Source organism: Paramisgurnus dabryanus, chromosome 4 (genome assembly GCF_030506205.2).
Source record: "Paramisgurnus dabryanus chromosome 4, PD_genome_1.1, whole genome shotgun sequence".
Lineage (NCBI taxonomy): Eukaryota > Metazoa > Chordata > Actinopteri > Cypriniformes > Cobitidae > Paramisgurnus > Paramisgurnus dabryanus.
In genome coordinates, this window is record NC_133340.1 from 25,577,493 (window position 1) to 25,594,931 (window position 17,439).

The following is a 17,439-nucleotide window of genomic DNA, read 5'->3' on the forward strand; positions in this document are numbered from 1 at the left end:
TTTTTTATTCCGTTCCATCGTTCATTCTGTTTCAAACACTGTGCGTTGCTGTTTTTCCAAACACTGTGCGTTGCTGTTTTTCCAAACACTGTGCGTTGCTGTTTTTCCAAACACTGTGCGTTGCTGTTTTTCCAAACACTGTGCGTTGCGGTTTTTCCAAACACTGCGCGTTGCGGTTTTTCCAAACACTGCGCGTTGCGTTTTTTCCAAACATTCTTTATTCCGTTCCATTGTTCATTCTGTTTCAAACACTGCACGTTGCGTTTTTTCCAAACATTCTTTATTCCGTTCCATTGTTCATTTTGTTTCAAACACTGTGCGTTGCGGTTTTTCCAAACACTGTGCGTTGCATTTTTTTCAAACACCGTTTGTTGCGGTTTTTCCAAATACCGTTCATTACGTTCCATCATTTGTTCTCTTCTAAACACTTTGTTACGTTTTTTTCAAACACTGCTCATTCCGTTCCATTGTTCATTCCGTTCCAAAAACACTGTGCGTTGCGGTTTGTCCAAACACCGTGCGTTGCCGTTTGTCCAAACACCGTGCGTTGCCGTTTGTCCAAACACCGTGCGTTGCCGTTTGTCCAAACACCGTGCGTTGCCGTTTGTCCAAACACCGTGCGTTGCCGTTTGTCCAAACACCGTGCGTTGCCGTTTGTCCAAACACCGTGCGTTGCCGTCTGTCCAAACACCGTGCGTTGCCGTCTGTCCAAACACCGTGCGTTGCCGTCTGTCCAAACACCGTGCGTTGCCGTCTGTCCAAACACCGTGCGTTGCCGTCTGTCCAAACACCGTGCGTTGCCGTCTGTCCAAACACCGTGCGTTGCCGTCTGTCCAAACACCGTGCGTTGCCATCTGTCCAAACACCGTGCGTTGCCGTTTGTCCAAACACCGTGCGTTGCCGTTTGTCCAAACACCGTGCGTTGCCGTTTGTCCAAACATTCTCCATTTCGTTTCATATTCCGTTCCATTGTTCATTCTGTTTCAAACACCGTGTGTTGCGGTTTTTCCAAACATTCTCCATTTCGTTTCATATTCCGTTCCATTGTTCATTCTGTTTCAAACACCGTGCGTTGCGGTTTTTCCAAACATTCTCCATTTCGTTTCATATTCCGTTTCATTGTTCATTCTGTTTCAAACACCGTTCGTTGCGTTCCATCATTCTTTCTCTTCTAAACACTTTGTGTTACGTTTTTTCAAACACTGCTCATTCCGTTCCATTGTTCTTTCCGTTCCAAACACTGCGCGTTGCAGTTTTTCCAAACACTGTTCGAAACACTTTTCTTACACTCATGTTTTAAAACTTATTGAATGTTTTTCTAGGATAACAAGAGGGAGAAAAAAACACTGAAAAAGACTCGCAAGTTCATGGTGGACGGTGTGGAGGTCAGCGTGACCACATCTAAGATCATCACAGACAATGACACCAAAAGTGAGGAAATGAGGTTCCTCAGGTGAGCCATCTCCTGTTTACCTCCTCGCATGCTTTTGTTAAGTTTTCCTTGCCTTTTGTTTGTTTTTTTACACTAGCACCTTTGTGAATGCTTGGAGAATAGATTGTAGTCAAGTATCCAATCACAGTCTGGAGTATAAACAGAGGGGGCCGCAGGGTTTTAAAACTGCACATTGATGTTGTTTATTAGTGAATGTTGTAGATAATATGTCCCAGTTCACAATATTCAAACAGCAGATGCGCTGTTAGCTCGGGAAATGAAAGATGGAGCTGTGAATGACACTTCCTGTTCCTGTCAGGCAGTGGAGTTACATCCTGGCTGGCTGGATTGTGTGATATCCAAAAAGTTGTTTAATTCTAAGCTTTTTATTTGCAGTCTTATCCTTATGTTTACGCAACATTTATTTTCAGATTTATTGTTTAACCTAAAACTTTTATGATTAAAAGAGTTTGGGAAACCGTATATTCATAGTTTATTTCTGTGAACTATAAAATGATTTTGTATTATGGAATAAATTTTAATGAAATTTGGGCTGATATATATATATATATATATATATATATATATATATATATATATATATATATATATATATATATATATATATATATACATAAAAAAGTTTTATAACCATGCTGGTATGTAATATATTTTGTGTATAAATCACTTATTTTCATATTTAATTTATAAGAGAAAAATAATTATCGGATAATAAAGCAAATTATTGTAAATTAAAATTACGAGTGAATTAAAGCTGCAATGTGGGACTTTTAGAAGGATTGTCCCTATGTTGTCTCAGATGAGGACATGTTTGTCCTGTGGCAGTTACCGGAGCTTCTTATTACATTTCAAAATTTAGCTTTTTGCAATTCGCAATCTCATCGCTAAATGCCACTAAAAACCCACACTGGACCTTTAAATTGAATGTAAAAGGTCAAGACTCACAGTAGGTCAGACTGATGTTGGATTAGTCCTAAAGGGATGAAATGTTTGTGTTTGTGTTGTAGGCGTCAGGAGCTGAGAGAACTCCGACTTCTCCAGAAAGAGGAGCAGAGAGCTCAACAGCAGCTCAGCAATAAACTCCAACAACAGAAAGAGCAGATCTACAAACGCTTCGAACAGGAGGTCACGGTGAGAGGAAACAAAGCATTTTACACACAAGTCCATTATGTTAAAAACACCTTTTGTTGAAACTTGGTCACATCCAGGATGTAAAATAAAGGTGTCAATCAATGAATTGTGTAAGCAGAGTTAAAGGCAATGACTCATAGATGTGCGCTGATGTTCGACGCATGTGCATTGCGACAAATCTTATAATTGCGGTCGTTGCCACTGCTTTCCTTCTTCTTACCAAAGCATATATTTACAAACAGATAAAACATTTTACCTCACTAACTCAACAACAAAACACTCAATTAATGGAAGGTCAGGACCTGTCTGTCCCTAATTTTGATGTGTCCTTTATTTATTTTAGAAGTTTGCAAGGTATTTGTTTTGTTAGATAAAGAAACTTTAATTTGCCCAACAAGTGATGACCCAAAACACAGAAATACTGACAACCGAACAGCATGACATTAAACGCCTAATAGCCGATTTATTTTTGGAGCCCATAATCTGTGTCAGACTGTTAAAGAAAGCCACCGGGACTTGTCCTAGTTTACCCGGTCAGCAGCGTTTATTAGCGTAGTTTTTTCTAATTGCTCATCTAACTGGTTTTTTTTCCTATTTTAAATTTGAAGTCAGCAGTCATGGCAAAGATTTACAGACCTTCAGATGACTCTCCCTTACTCCTCAGATGAAATTGTTGAGTTTATTCAACTTTGTTATGATAGTTCTCAGGTAGGGTTATGTTGATTTTGTTGTTCTTTTCTGAAACTGTAATTGTTGTCTCCTTGTCTTTCTAGAGTAAGAAACGTCACTATGATACGGAGGTGGAGAATCTGGAGCGACAGCAGAAACAGAAGATCGAACGTCTGGAGCAGGACCACACCGAGCGTCTCCGAGACGAGGCCAAGAGAATCAAAGCTGAACAGGAGAAGGAGCTCTCCAAGTTCCAGAACACGCTGAAGAACCGCAAGAAAGAGGTACTGAGGCGTTTACGACTACTTCTACTTATGGTTAACTAAGAATAATAGTTGTAGCTTTATATATTTGTAGCTCACTTGGTTATAGAGTGGTGTTAGCAGGGCTACCGTAAAAATGTGTACTGAGCCGTTTGTTGCAATTCACAATCTGATCACTAGATGCCGCTAAAATTCCCACATTGCACCTTTAAGATGTCTATCTCTGTAATAATGTGCTAACCAGTACCCACTTGCACACTGTCAAGATAAGCCAAGATGCTGAAAATCATGCCTGCTACAGTCATAATGAAACTCGTTTTCCTAAGCTATTTATGTATTTTCACGTAAGCCGGCTTTATCCTGCCTTTACTTCATATTTTGAAATCCAAATCCCAAATCTTCTTTGTTTCCTCTCTGGTATTTTTCGGGGAGCACAGGAGCTCTCGTCCAAACGTAAGAGGTATGACTTCCTGAAGCGCTTTAGGAAAGACCAACCCCCTTGCAAGGAGGTGACATAAAGACCCGGAATAACTCTTAGACTTTTCTTCATTATATTGATTATCCGGGTTTTAGGGAGCTTTTCTACCACATATTGGTTTCTGCGGTGATATGTTTTTTCAAGGGCTATGATTCTCATCTCAACCCTTGACATTAATTTTTTATTTCACACTGTTGTAAATGTACAAGGGAGACACAGTACTTGTGGTGTAGCATGCTTTGATTTATTCACATATTCATGGGGCTCTCTGTATGGTTTGTGCATGAATTGGTATGTGATAAAAAACCGAAGTACAGTCCCATTTGTTTATGTGCATGCGAGGGTCTGCAATTGTCATCATTAGAAGAGTGCCCTCGTACAGTACGTGCACCGCCGGATTTTTGAAATCTTGCGTACATTGTATGCGTAGGTTGTGCACGCGCGTATAGGACTGGTATGTGATAAAAAACCGAAGTACAGTCCCATTTGTTTATGTGCATGCGAGGGTCTGCAATTGTCATCATTAGAAGAGTGCCCTCGTACAGTACGTGCACCGCCGGATTTTTGAAATCTTGCGTACATTGTATGCGTAGGTTGTGCACGCGCGTATAGGACTATGTATTATGTAGGCCACAAGGGGTATTGCGATTTTTCGCAATGCGCATGCGTCGAACATCAGCGCACGTCTATGAGTCAAATCAACTATGATTTGCAATGCTGTGCATTAGACTGTGCTCGTATGCTTGTATATGCATAAATAACAGACTATACCCAGGGTTTTTTTATGTAGCTGCTTTTGTTTGTGGAGGTCTTAACTGTAGTACATGCAAGGATACACCCTGAGTCACAGTTTGCATGCTATACATCCTAAATAGTATTTGAAATAAGCATTAGTATGTCCCAAATCGTAGTATGTTGAGTATGCATAAAGGTCCCAGATGGTCTACTGTTTTAGGTGAAAATTCGAAGTGTAGATCCTAGGGCTGTGCAAAAAATCGCATGCGTGTTTCATCAATAAAGCCGGTTCCTTGACTAGTAGTAAATGGCCATCACCTGCTTTCAGATGGAGCATCATTTACTACACAGACCCCGTAGTTCAGAGAAACTAGGCAAAATCGCGTTCAGAACTGAGGAAAATTGACTCAGATAATCTATTCGATTTTGCCTAGCTTCTCGGTGAACTACGGCTCTGTGTAGTAAATAATGCTCCATCTGAAAGCAGCTGATGGCGATTTACTACTAATCAAGGAACTGGCTTTACTGATGAAACACGCATGAGAATCACAGGCGATTTTTTTGCACAGCCCTTGTAGATCCATGGACACTAAAACGACTGATATAACTCACCACTAGAGGGCGGAGGTTAGTTACGTTACAAACAATTAACAAATTAAATAAATGAAGCTTCACTGAATCAATAAATTAACTACAGAATAAATATCACATGACAAATAATGTATAAAGTAATGCTTAAATGCAAAGATGAGTTGTATGTTGTATTTGTCGTCACTTCCGTTTCGCGTATGTGTGCATACTCTTATGTTCTGCACTCAAAAGTGTGCACTTTCCCAACACAAAAAACGTACATACTGTTAGGGCATAGTATAAGTAGGTGAATTAGGTGAACGAGATGCTCCCTAGCTGTTCCCATGCACACTCTTTAGCGCCGCCCTGCAGGACATAATCTGCACTACCGTTGTAAAACATGACACCTACTGTCTGCTTTATTTTATTTTCGCACTTTCATATAAGTGTCTCTGTGATGTTAAAACATTTATTTCATACTAATATTATGCTTTTTAATCAACAACTTCCCTTTAAAGGAATAGTTCACCCAAAAATAAAAATTCTGTCGTCGTTTACCCACTCTCATGTTCTTCTAAACCTGGATGAGATTTTCTTCTTAAAGATATTTTAATGAATGAAAGTAACCACACAGTTGACGGTACCCATTGACTTACATAATATGAAAAACAAAACCTATGGGTACTGTCAACTTTATGCTTACCATCCATTGTTTCCCATGCATTCATTTATCCGTGGCGGCTCGCCACAAAATCAAAATTGACCGCCACAAATCGATTTTTGCACAAAACCTCCCTCTCACACGAAAGGTGGTATTTGTTGCCACATGTCCGCCACTGGTGTGCACCGCAAATGATTTTTATGCATTTTTTGTGCAGATGCATCAAGTATAGGCTTTGCGCATGGCTCTCCATCTGAAAATGACCGACCTGACCGCATATTAGTTACCCATTATTCACCCATCGTAGCCTGGGTTTCCCCATGCTGCCTTACGCGCAAATTTATTCACGCTGAAAGTCTAGCATGGAAACCATGGACCAATTTTTCACCTCAAATAGGGAACCAATCACAGAACGGAGAGGGAGCAGCAAGACGATGACGACGTCTATGCGACACCGCAGCAGTTTTGTTTATCCAACACGCCAGCTGACGGGAAGTTACTTTTCGATGCAGCCTTAGAAAGTGTTCCAAGTAGTTTTAAACACAAGTTTATTTAAATAAAAGGCAACTTTCGGCGTTAAACAATATCATATCCAGGAAGGATGTTTGCTTTCAGCTGTGCGCACACGTACCCGATAAAAGTTGTTGACCCTTGAATTGATGTCGCTCTACATACGTCATCTGGTATAATTGAAACGATTGGCTATGAGCTACGTACAGACGCATTTAATAGACATTCGTAGCACCCAATAAAAGGCTATGGGCGTTCGTAAACCACATCTCCAATACGAGAAAATTATTCTCTATAAGACTGGTCTGGGGTTAGCCAGGCTATACCCATCCCCTAAGTCTGTGGAAAACACCGACATCATTAATCAAAATATCATCTTTTGTGTTTAACTCGGGAAACAAACCCCATCTGATATGAGCAAATCATTGCTGTCGTGTGGATTATTAAAGCTCTTGCTGTGTTTTTATAGGAGCAGGAGTTTCTTCAGAAGCAACAGCAGGACCTGGACATCGCCCTGAAGAAGATCATACAGCAACAAAAACATGAGCTGGCCACCATCGAGAGAGACTGCCTTAACCACAAACAGCAACTTTTGAGAGGTCGGATGTCTTTCGTATTAAGCTTGTTGTTATTTCTGCCTCCCACCTGTTCATTTACTGCTTTTGTAGCATCAGCATTTTAGACACCTTGTTCACACACTGGGCTTGAGTCGGCTGTTTTTGTGGAAAGACCCTCAGAGTCCTAATTCCCACTGGTCTAGTATTTTTTAATCCTCATTAAACCAAAGCAATCCCATGCTGTTTTGATTCTCTTGTTAATGTGATGTCACACTAACAAAGCCCTTCCCACAGCCACTGACTGACTGGTTAGTTTTATTAAAAAGTTTTTCTAAATTTGAAAAATGAAATATTGGGGCATTTTGGGCACACCTGAGACTTATATTGCATCTTGTCAAAATGTCCATAATAGGTGCCCCTTTAATAATTGCATTAAGTACATAAAAATACTGATGAAACGATATTTGATTCACTTGTTTTTTCTCCTGTGCTCTCTACAGCACGTGAAGCAGCAATGTGGGAGCTTGAAGAGCGCCAACTACAGGAGAAACACCAGCTGCTCAAGCAGCAGCTTAAGGACCAGTACTTCATGCAAAGACACCAGCTGCTCAAAAGACACGAGAAGGTTGGGCTATTTCTGTATCAGTGGTTATGCCTTTGACACGGTTAACTTGTAACAACCAATTCATAACTAATTTTACTATGCAGTTATATCCTGTAGCTGGACTGGTATTAGCAGCGCAAAATATATGGGTTCAATCCCAGAAAGAAATTTATAGCTCGAAGTCGCTTTGTATAAAAGCAGCTAAATTTATAAATGTAAACGTACTATAACGCAGCAAAAAGTAAGATTTTGCTAACTGTTGGTGTTTCCGTACAGGAAATGGAGCAGATGCACAGATATAACCAACGTTTGATAGAAGAGTTAAAGACCAAACAGACTCAGGAGAGGACCAGACTGCCTAAGATTCAGCGCAGTGACGGCAAAACCCGTATGGCCATGTATAAAAAAAGTTTGCGTATCAGCGTCACGGCGGTCACACCCGACCTGGAGCGAGAGAGGGTTAAACAGGTCAGATTTTGTTACCGGTTTTTACTTTATACTACGTAAAGTATCACTTGCATAACGTTTCGTGTATTAACATATGCCTTTATGTTTCACAGTTTGCAGCACAAGAGGAGAAAAGACAAAAGAACGAGAGGCTTCATCAACTCCAGAAACACGAGAATCAGATGAGGGACCTACAGACGCAATGTGACATGAATGTCAAAGAACTCCAGCAGTTACAGGTACAATACACTAAAGACTTCACAAATCGCGGTATACTGGTTAAAGATGCCAAGTTAACAAAACGCTGTAGGTTCAAAAAGGCCTACTTCCATACTATAAAGCCTATAGGTCTGCTACAACTAATCCATAAAATCGATAATGAAATTCATTGTCAGTTGGTCTGTGACGTTACATGCTCCTGAAATCTTCATTGAATGGACACTTTACTATCTTGTGAGCCCCCAGGAGACGAGTTATCCAACGAAGAAGAAAAAGAGACGTTGTTTTATTCAATATTGTCCGAAAGCAGAAACGTGGCTCTATTCAAATGCAAATACATATGAAGAGTTTGGTTCCAAAACGCGATAAACGCCATTAAAAAATGAGTTACTGCCAAAATCAGTATTATATCAGGTCAGTATTTAAAAATTAATTCTTAATTTTACGCAAAATACAATATCCACCGTGTTGTCCTGTCATCTTTTCTTCCTTTTTTCCCAAAACACAAAAAACGCCACTCCTCCTTTTCTAAAGAATGCAATAAATCCGCTCCACAAATTACAGCGCACCATTCCACGCATTGTAAAAAAAACAATGGCGGCGCATTGAGTAGCTACACGGAATCCTAGTTTTCCTCATCTTGTACTTCATGATCAACAAACAAACAAAAACAAAATAATAGTTTATTGGCATTTTTAAACCTGTGGTGGTTTTCTGTGACGGGAAAGAAACGGAAGCCATCAACATCTAATAGTTTACGCGAGAGGCACTTAGGAGACGGAAAATGTCGGTTTCTTGTTCCCACGACAGCATCAAGCTTCTGTCATGCTAACACATTGACCACAGGGAATCTTAGAAAAACTTTTATTTTACGCGAAGTCAACGAAAATCGAGCAGGACCAAACATTTTACAGCTGATCGCTGTCAAAAAAGTTCAGCGACGACTACCTTAGTATAAGTTAATATGACAAAGTAATTGTTTTGATTAATGCCATTTAATGTTATTTTTTTAATCAGTGTATATCACTAGTCAACTAAATGAAGATACAATGGCAAAGATAAATGCACATTTATATATTTTCCAAATTTTGTGGAAAAAAATATTTGTTTTTATAATAAATCTTTGAAAATGTAATTATGGATTTGAATTTTTTATGTTTTATAACCTAAAGATGCTATGTGAAAGTTTGTAACAGAAAATAGTGGTTTTCATCTTGTCACTTTCTTGGTATAGAAAACACATTTTTACCAAAATTTGTCAAAATGGATTTATTGCATTTTGGAACCAAACTCTTCATATATTAAACAGCTGTCCCTTGTGGTTAAATTGCGCTAGTTTAACGTCCTTCCATTTAATGACTAACTTGTTGTTATGTATCAACATGACGGATGTAGTACGTCTGAATTCATTCATGCTATCTATATTCATACTATATACTACAACGAGTAGGTACTTCATCTAATTCAGTACCTACTGTCACAGTACGAGATTTCGGATGCATGGCCTAATGGTTAGAAAGGTGGGCTTTTAACCCGAAGGTTGCCGATTCTCTCTTATCCCTAATTGGTCCCTGTGTGCTGCAGTGATAGCTGCACACTGCTCCGGGGGGGTGTCTTCACTACTCACATTTCGAGTATTGGCTTCCATTATTGACATTCACTTCACCTGATTGTTTTTTACTCATTCATGTGTTGAAGCACCTCAGATGTCCAAAACTGATCATAACCGTTTTTGTGTTTCAGAACGAGAAGTGCCATCTGCTCATCGAGCACGAGACTCAGAAGCTGAAGGAGCTGGATGAGGAACACAGTGCGGAGCTCAAGGACTGGAGAGATAAACTCAAACCCCGCAAGATGGTACCATATCATCATTTTTTTATATATATAGTAGCAATGAAATTATGCGATAAACAGTCAATATTAGTTATGCTCAGTGTTGAGTGTTTACCGGGGGCCAACCTTTCGATCTCTCTGATGAAGCCAATAGGAAAGTGATTTAAACTGCAATTCATCGACTGGCTTCAAAAGGGAGCCAATTTCTTAGACCTCCATGTTAAAGTGCTCAACTTAACGAAGTTTAGGTCTCTGTGGAACAATAAAGAGGCATTTCCCAATTTTGGGGCGTTTTCAAACCGGGATTAGGCGTTTTTAATCATCCATTAAAAAAGTGTGGAAGCCCTGAAAAGCCATGCATCATTATTTTTTAATACCTCTTTCAGCTTGAAAACGCACCAAAATTGGGAAACGCCTCTTTTTGTTCCGCATAGACGTCCTTTTCAAAAATGCATATGGGAATCGTCACTCAATTTGAACCAATCAGACAAAGAGGTGGAAAAACACCTATGTCAGTTAGAAAATGCCCCAAAATTGGGTAACGCCTGTTCTCAACTTAACCGCAGAAAATAATAGATATATTCGACTTAATGCAGCGCAACGCAGACCGATCGGCGGCTGACTTGAAGCAGTGCAGGCCGGTTAGTAATTTTGTCCGCTTTGAGCTGGCGCTGAAGGCACGTGACTGTGTCATGTAGGGATAATGTAGAGGCAGCCGGTAGTTATCGGGAAATAAGCCCCGACAGTGTGATCAGGACCCGACGCGAAGCGGAGGGTCTTGTATCACACTGAAGGGGCTTATTTCCCGATAACTACCGGCTGACTCTACATTATCCCGCTTATTACACGGCTACTTGTCACATAAGAAAAAAAAAAAACTGGACATGAATATGAATTTGAAACATTTTATTGGCATATTTGTTTTAAATTAACATTTTTATCCTTCCGCGAAACTTTGCACAGATGCATAAAATGATCGTAATACCTTATTAAAGGTGCTCTAAGCGAATTGAAGCGTTTTAGACCATAAAACATTTTTTGTTACATACCGGAAACATCTCCTCACTATCTGCTTGCTGCCTGTCCGCTGATCAAACTGTAAAAAAACGCGATCTTTGTAGACAGCCCAGGCTTCACAAACGGCAATATCAACAAATGGCCAAACCTAGCATCACAAATCAAAACAAAGTATTCCAGCCAATAAACGACAAAAAGGATTTGGGGGTGGGGGTTGGGCGCGTTCATGAAACCACGGAAGGGAGGGGGAGGGGGAGGAGTTAGCTACGCTCCGTCTGTTTGAAAACAGTTTCGAAAGTCAACAATAACTAACGTCTCGCAGATTCGCTTAGAGAACCTTTAAGATCCTCTGCTTCATACTTGTCTGTCTCCATTTTTTTCTCTTTTAGCCAGTCTTTGAGAAGTTTTAATGCCCATTCTGTATTTTTTTGTGTGTTGGCTTCGTAGCTGTCATGCTCTATTTTGTCAAGTTCAGTCTCAGTAAGCTCTCTGTGTCTTGTCGTGGTTGTCCAGTGTTTGTCACAAGATGGCGCCAAACAAACAGTAATCTTTATTGGCGCGGAGCGATCTTACTCGTAAAAGTAGTACCGGCTATGCGTTATTATTTTGGAGCGGTTATTATTCGAAAAGAACGAACCTGCAAATGTCTCAACTGACCAATCAGAATCAAGCATTCCAGAGAGCCGTGTAATAAATGGTTTTAAAGTACCGCGAGAACGTTTCGAGAGTAGCCGGCTAGCTCAACTGGTACAGAGTTGTGATGACGACACAGCTCTTCGTGATTGGTCGCCTCACTGATGACAACGATCGCATGCGTTTCAAGTTTAATCCAACCTTTAGTTCCACTAATAAACATTAAAAATTTATGTTTTTCTAACAGGTTAAACACGTTAATATGCATACATGTATTATATTGTGTCGTGTAATAAAATAAAAATGAAAATACCAAACTTTATTGGAATTGTAATTATATAGGCTTGTTTCTCGTCATTGGCATTTAATCTTTCCTCAGATAACTGAAATAACATTATTTGTGACCCTAGACCACAAACTTTAGTTATAAGGGTAAATATTTTTAAATTAGGATGAATACATTGTCTGAAAGCTAAATAAAAATTAATAGCTTTTCATGATGTGTGGTTTATTAGTATAGGACAATATTTGGCTGAGATACAACTATTAAAAGCCTTTAAAGTTGTCCAATTGAAGTCCTTCTCAAATAATTTTTTGATATATTTACAGTATGGAAATGTACAAAATATCTTCATGGAAAATGATCTTTACTTAATATCTCATAGATTTTTTTTGGCATAAAAAATAATAATTTTGACCCATACAATGTATTGTTGACTTTTGCTACAAATATACCCCATGCGACTTATGACAATGAATTTTCCATCATATTTAGAAAGTTTTCTTATTACACTCAATATGTCTTAGGTTTATTAATGCCATGTTTAATCTCTGTTTGCAGGCCCTTGAAGACGAGTTTGCTCGTAAGCTTCAGGAACAAGAAGCGTTCTTCAAAATGACCGGAGAGTCTACATGCCTTAACCCCTCCAGCCAGAGCCGAATCTCTAAGTTTTACCCTGTACCCGCCGTCCAATCCACAGGGTTTTAAAAAAGCGTAACGGCAGAAACATCTCACCGCATATGCACTACATATACTGTATGCGCACACACGACTGAATCACTTCGGCCGTCTGCCTTATAGTCTTAGAATAAAGCCGTCGCTCCTGTAATTACCGTCGTAAGCTATATGCGTTTCAATTTTATTTAAACTTCAATATTGGATTTTTTTTTACTGGGACGTCACTAGACAATGATGGTGCATGAAGAATGAAGTGGTTTAATATTCTGTATTCCCCTAAATTAATTTTTGTTTCCAGTGTTGAAACAATGGGATTAAACTGTGTTTTTAAGATGGCACGACTGTTCAGCTTCAGACTTTAACTAGTCAATGTTTGATGTCAGTGAAGAAAACAAATAAGCTTATGATTTAAAGGCCAATCAGAAAAAACGCACATTGATTCTGCCAATCAAACATATGAACAATTATGATTTTAAAATTCGATGGCACACATTTATTTTCACTATTGGTATGATTTGTTGGTTACTTCCAATATGAATTAGAGCAAATACTTGTGTAATCTTTAAACAGCAGCCATATTCATTACGTTTCAGCCATACTGTATGCATTTCTGACATCACTGTGGTATGAAAAGTGCGCTTTGCATCTGCACTGCTATGCAATGTAAAAATGTAGCTAAATTAAACCATCTCAGCTCTACGGTTTTATCCAACCTCATCAAAAAAAAGTTTCTGGAAGTTTTCTACATAAAACACTAAGGGGCGGTTTTCCGGACATATTAGATTAATCCAGAACTAGGCTTTAGTTATATTAGGACATTAAGTAGTTTTTAAACAAAACTACTGGTGTGCGTTTTTAAACAAAACAATGGCATTGATATATGTTGAGATATATGTCTGTACAGGGTGTTTTTAGGTTAAGGGAGCTCAAACGTGCGTTTCAATCCGGGACTGTCCAGGAAACCGCCTCCAAATAATTTATCTTTGAACTTAAATGCATGATTAATATTTTTAGTTTGATAACTTGCAAGTTATTCACAAATTTTTTGATCTTGCGTGCTTTACGGTAAAATTGTATAGAGGATTTATGTATCCTTGTAACCCAGTTGACTAGATGAATCGAGTGTTTTTATTTTATTGTATATTTTAGCATGTGATTTATTTTATTTTCTAGCACACTTCAACATGAACAACTTCAACACGTGTTTGGAAATCTGTTGTCTTCATTTACATGAAAAAGAGTACAGAATGCTTTTTTAACGTGTTCATATCTGGTTGGCTGTATAAACTGTTGCTCATATTTACAGTAGATTTCACTGTACAGTTATAGTCAGATGAAGTGCTGTGCACCTTCTGAAAAAAGATGTCATGTCGTGCCTGTGTTTGCGTTGTCATATATTTTGTTTGTCTTTTTTATGCATTCTCAACTTATGAGGTAAAGTTAGCAGCCTAACAATGTGAAAATCAATGTGTTTGTTGAAAAAATCTAAAGGTTGTGATTATAGGAAACAAGTTACGTAATTAAAACCTTTGATTGAATAACAGTAGCATTCTAGGTCTCTTTAATCGCATGGGATGGATGAATGTTTAAAGGTGCATTGTGTAACTTTTATAAGCATCTCTTGACAGAAATGCAATATAATATACACAACTATATTATCAGTGCTGTATAAAGACCTTACATAATGAACTGTATTGTGTTTATTACCTTGAATGAATGAGACGTTTTTATCTACTTAGGCCCTGTCCCAAATGGCGCACTTCATGAGGACTTACGGTCTTGTTTCAAAGGTCCCTTAAGTCTGCACTACATGATGTCATCAAAGTGTGGACTCTGAGGAAGTCCACAAGTACGGAGTGTGCCATTTGGGACCGGGTCTTGTGCGTAAATCCTACAGCCTAGCCTCGACGCTAGGCTACGCGTCGGTTTTCATATATACTTAAGTGTAATTTATAGTCTAGTTTTTAGGCAAAAAATATACAATTTAAGTGAATTTGTGCTTAAAACAAGCAAAAGAATAATCTGCCAATGGATTAAGAAATGTTTTCTTAAATTTACATAATACAAGAAAAATTCAACAAAAAAAGTTATTTTTCCATTGGCAGATTTTTTTGCTTGTTTTAAGCACAAATTCACTTAAATTGTATATTTTTTGCCTAAAAACTAGACTTATTTTTTTAGGTCCTTTGCTCATCAAGAAAATACGAAACAAAAATACTAAGAAAGTAAGTAATTTTTGCAGTTAGCGAGATTAAATGAATTACACTGTTGTTACAATTCTAAAAACAAAGTTGTGACTGCAGTTAGCGCTATATGCTAGTTAATGCTATATGCTAACGTTTAGGCTGAAGTTCTACTATTGACGTTACAGTTACGTTTTGCAGGTCCGTACTAAAAAAACACAACTTTTCCATTGACAATCTCTAAATAATTTTTTATTCCTCAAAATCTACATCTTCATCTGTTTATACACACACAGAGCTACTGAACTGCTCTATAAAGCAGCCAATCAGAGGAGAGCTCCACATTATTATTCATGACTCTTCCAAATAAGGTAATAATTGACCATTTCACTATGGGGACAAATCCAAGTGTTGTAAATGGACATGTAAAAACATGTATACTTTTTGCACCTAAAGGCATGGAACCATTTGGCCACTAGGGGGTGCTAGACATGTATTTTTCACGTCTAGAGCCCACAAGCGCCGCAGCACTGTCGCAAAGGAAATGATGACAACTCTTTAGGTCACAAAGTGCCTTCCAGCATGTCATGTGTCATATAATAGAATTTCATGCGTTTTATTTTCATCAAACGCCAAAAAAATCACTGTAATGGTGGTCGCTTGGTTAAAGTTTATATTTAAAAAAATATTGCCCTAAAGGGGAATCAACCCGGATCGCGCGTATCATAGGTCCATGACACTACCCCAGCACCACAATGCCATGTGATATAAGTCTCTCTCTAAACTCTCCAAGTAGCTTCCAGTAAAATTCACGTTAAAAAATAGTGTTCGGGCGCCAGACAGGACTTATATATGCAAGCATTATAACATTACTTACTAGTACAAAAGGATGACGGACAAGTCAGCATCAGTCAGAAACCCCCCCTCCTCCTCCTTTAGTTCACACCAGCGAGCGAACGCTGGCCCAATATTATGGAGGACCACAAGAGTCATGCAAAATGTAATAAAGAACTTTAATATTTAATAACTACCTGGACAATAAAAATAGCAATTAATGATTTGTTTAAAAATTCATTAATTAATCTATAAATAAATAGACAAAGTTATAAAAAAATCATTATGTAAGATTTTATTAGGCAATAAAAAGTGAGATTATAAAAATAACGTAGAAATGAAATATTAATCCATTAATAAATAGTTCAAATTAATATAACAATTTATAAAAACAACATAAAATACTCAATAAGTTCATCATTTTAAATTGCATTTATAAATTCTTAATTAAATAATGGAATTTCAAAATGTATTTCAAAAAGCGATTTAAAAAGAGAAATAAATAACTGGATTTACAAATACAGGTTTAAATTAGGCATTTAAAAGGGCATTTCGGTTTAACTTTTCTGTTTTCATTTTCCCAATGATTCTCCTTATTCTTTTCGCTATTGGATTTGCTTTTCAATTTAGCCTCTCTATTTAGCTTTTCCGTGACTCTTTGGGTCCTTGCAAATGGTCAAATGAGAAATGCAAATGAGCTATGGCCAGGAGGATGTAACAAGCTCGCTGATTGGCTCTGATTGTACGTCATGCGCAGATTTATAGATCTCAGATGAGGACCCAAAGAGTCACGGAAAAGCTAAATAGAGAGGCTAAAACAAAAAGCAAATCCAATAGCGAAAAGAATAAGGAGAACCAACGGGGGAAATGAAAACAGAAAAGTCAAACGGAAATGCCCTTTTAAATGCCTAATTTAAACCTGTATTTGTAATTCAATTTATAAATCCAGTTATTTATTTCTCTTTTTAAATCGCTTTTTGAAATACAATTTGAAATTCCATTATTTAATTAAGAATTTATAAATGCAATTTAAAATGATGAACTTGTTGAGTATTTTATGTTGTTTTTATAAATTGTTATATTAATTTGAATTATTTATTAATGGATTAATATTTCATTTCTATGTTATTTTTATAATCTCATTTTTTATTGCCTAATAAAATGTTACATAATGATTTTTTTTGTAACTTTGTCTATTTATTTATAGATTAATTAATGAATTTTTAAACAAATCATTAATTGCTATTTTTATTGTCCAGGTAGTTATTAAATATTGAAGTTCTTTATTACATTTTGCATGACTCTTGTGGTCCTCCATACAATATTGATCCTCGTCCTTCTTTTAATTCTGTCACTCTCCTGTTTTCTCTTTCTAGTATCTTTCAACAAAACCTTGGGTTTCTTTTTTCTTAGTTGCTGCTTTGGCCATGACAAAAACATCAGGAAAATAAATAGTTGCGCTCTCACGTCCGAATTTGAGGAAGTGGAGGAAGTGACGTATGCTGTAAAGCAGATTTTTGTAGTTTTTTGTTTTGTGCTCGGGTTACTACCCGAAACCCCAAGTTAAAAAGTATGAGTAAAAGCGATACAGACCCTGTCAGGTTATGGTGGACATTCAACCTATTTTAAGTCGATGTATCATCACAAGGGTCTTGAAAATATATTATGAAGATTGAAAAACTAC

The 17,439-nt window shown here is 37.8% G+C and overlaps 1 protein-coding gene across 1 annotated transcript in view; it reads left to right on the forward strand.

Moving 5' to 3' along the window:
• Positions 1–14,281, forward strand: part of slkb (STE20-like kinase b) — a 29,684-nt gene extending 15,403 nt beyond the window's left edge. Inside the window, exons 10-18 of the mRNA XM_065295371.2 lie at positions 1,323–1,453; positions 2,461–2,584; positions 3,358–3,537; positions 6,940–7,069; positions 7,528–7,652; positions 7,908–8,099; positions 8,192–8,317; positions 10,041–10,154; positions 12,622–14,281. Coding sequence (XP_065151443.2) covers positions 1,323–1,453; positions 2,461–2,584; positions 3,358–3,537; positions 6,940–7,069; positions 7,528–7,652; positions 7,908–8,099; positions 8,192–8,317; positions 10,041–10,154; positions 12,622–12,768 — 1,269 coding nt within the window. The 3' untranslated portion in view covers positions 12,769–14,281. The remainder of the gene's footprint in view (positions 1–1,322; positions 1,454–2,460; positions 2,585–3,357; positions 3,538–6,939; positions 7,070–7,527; positions 7,653–7,907; positions 8,100–8,191; positions 8,318–10,040; positions 10,155–12,621) is intronic.
• Positions 14,282–17,439: the final 3,158 nt, after the last annotated feature.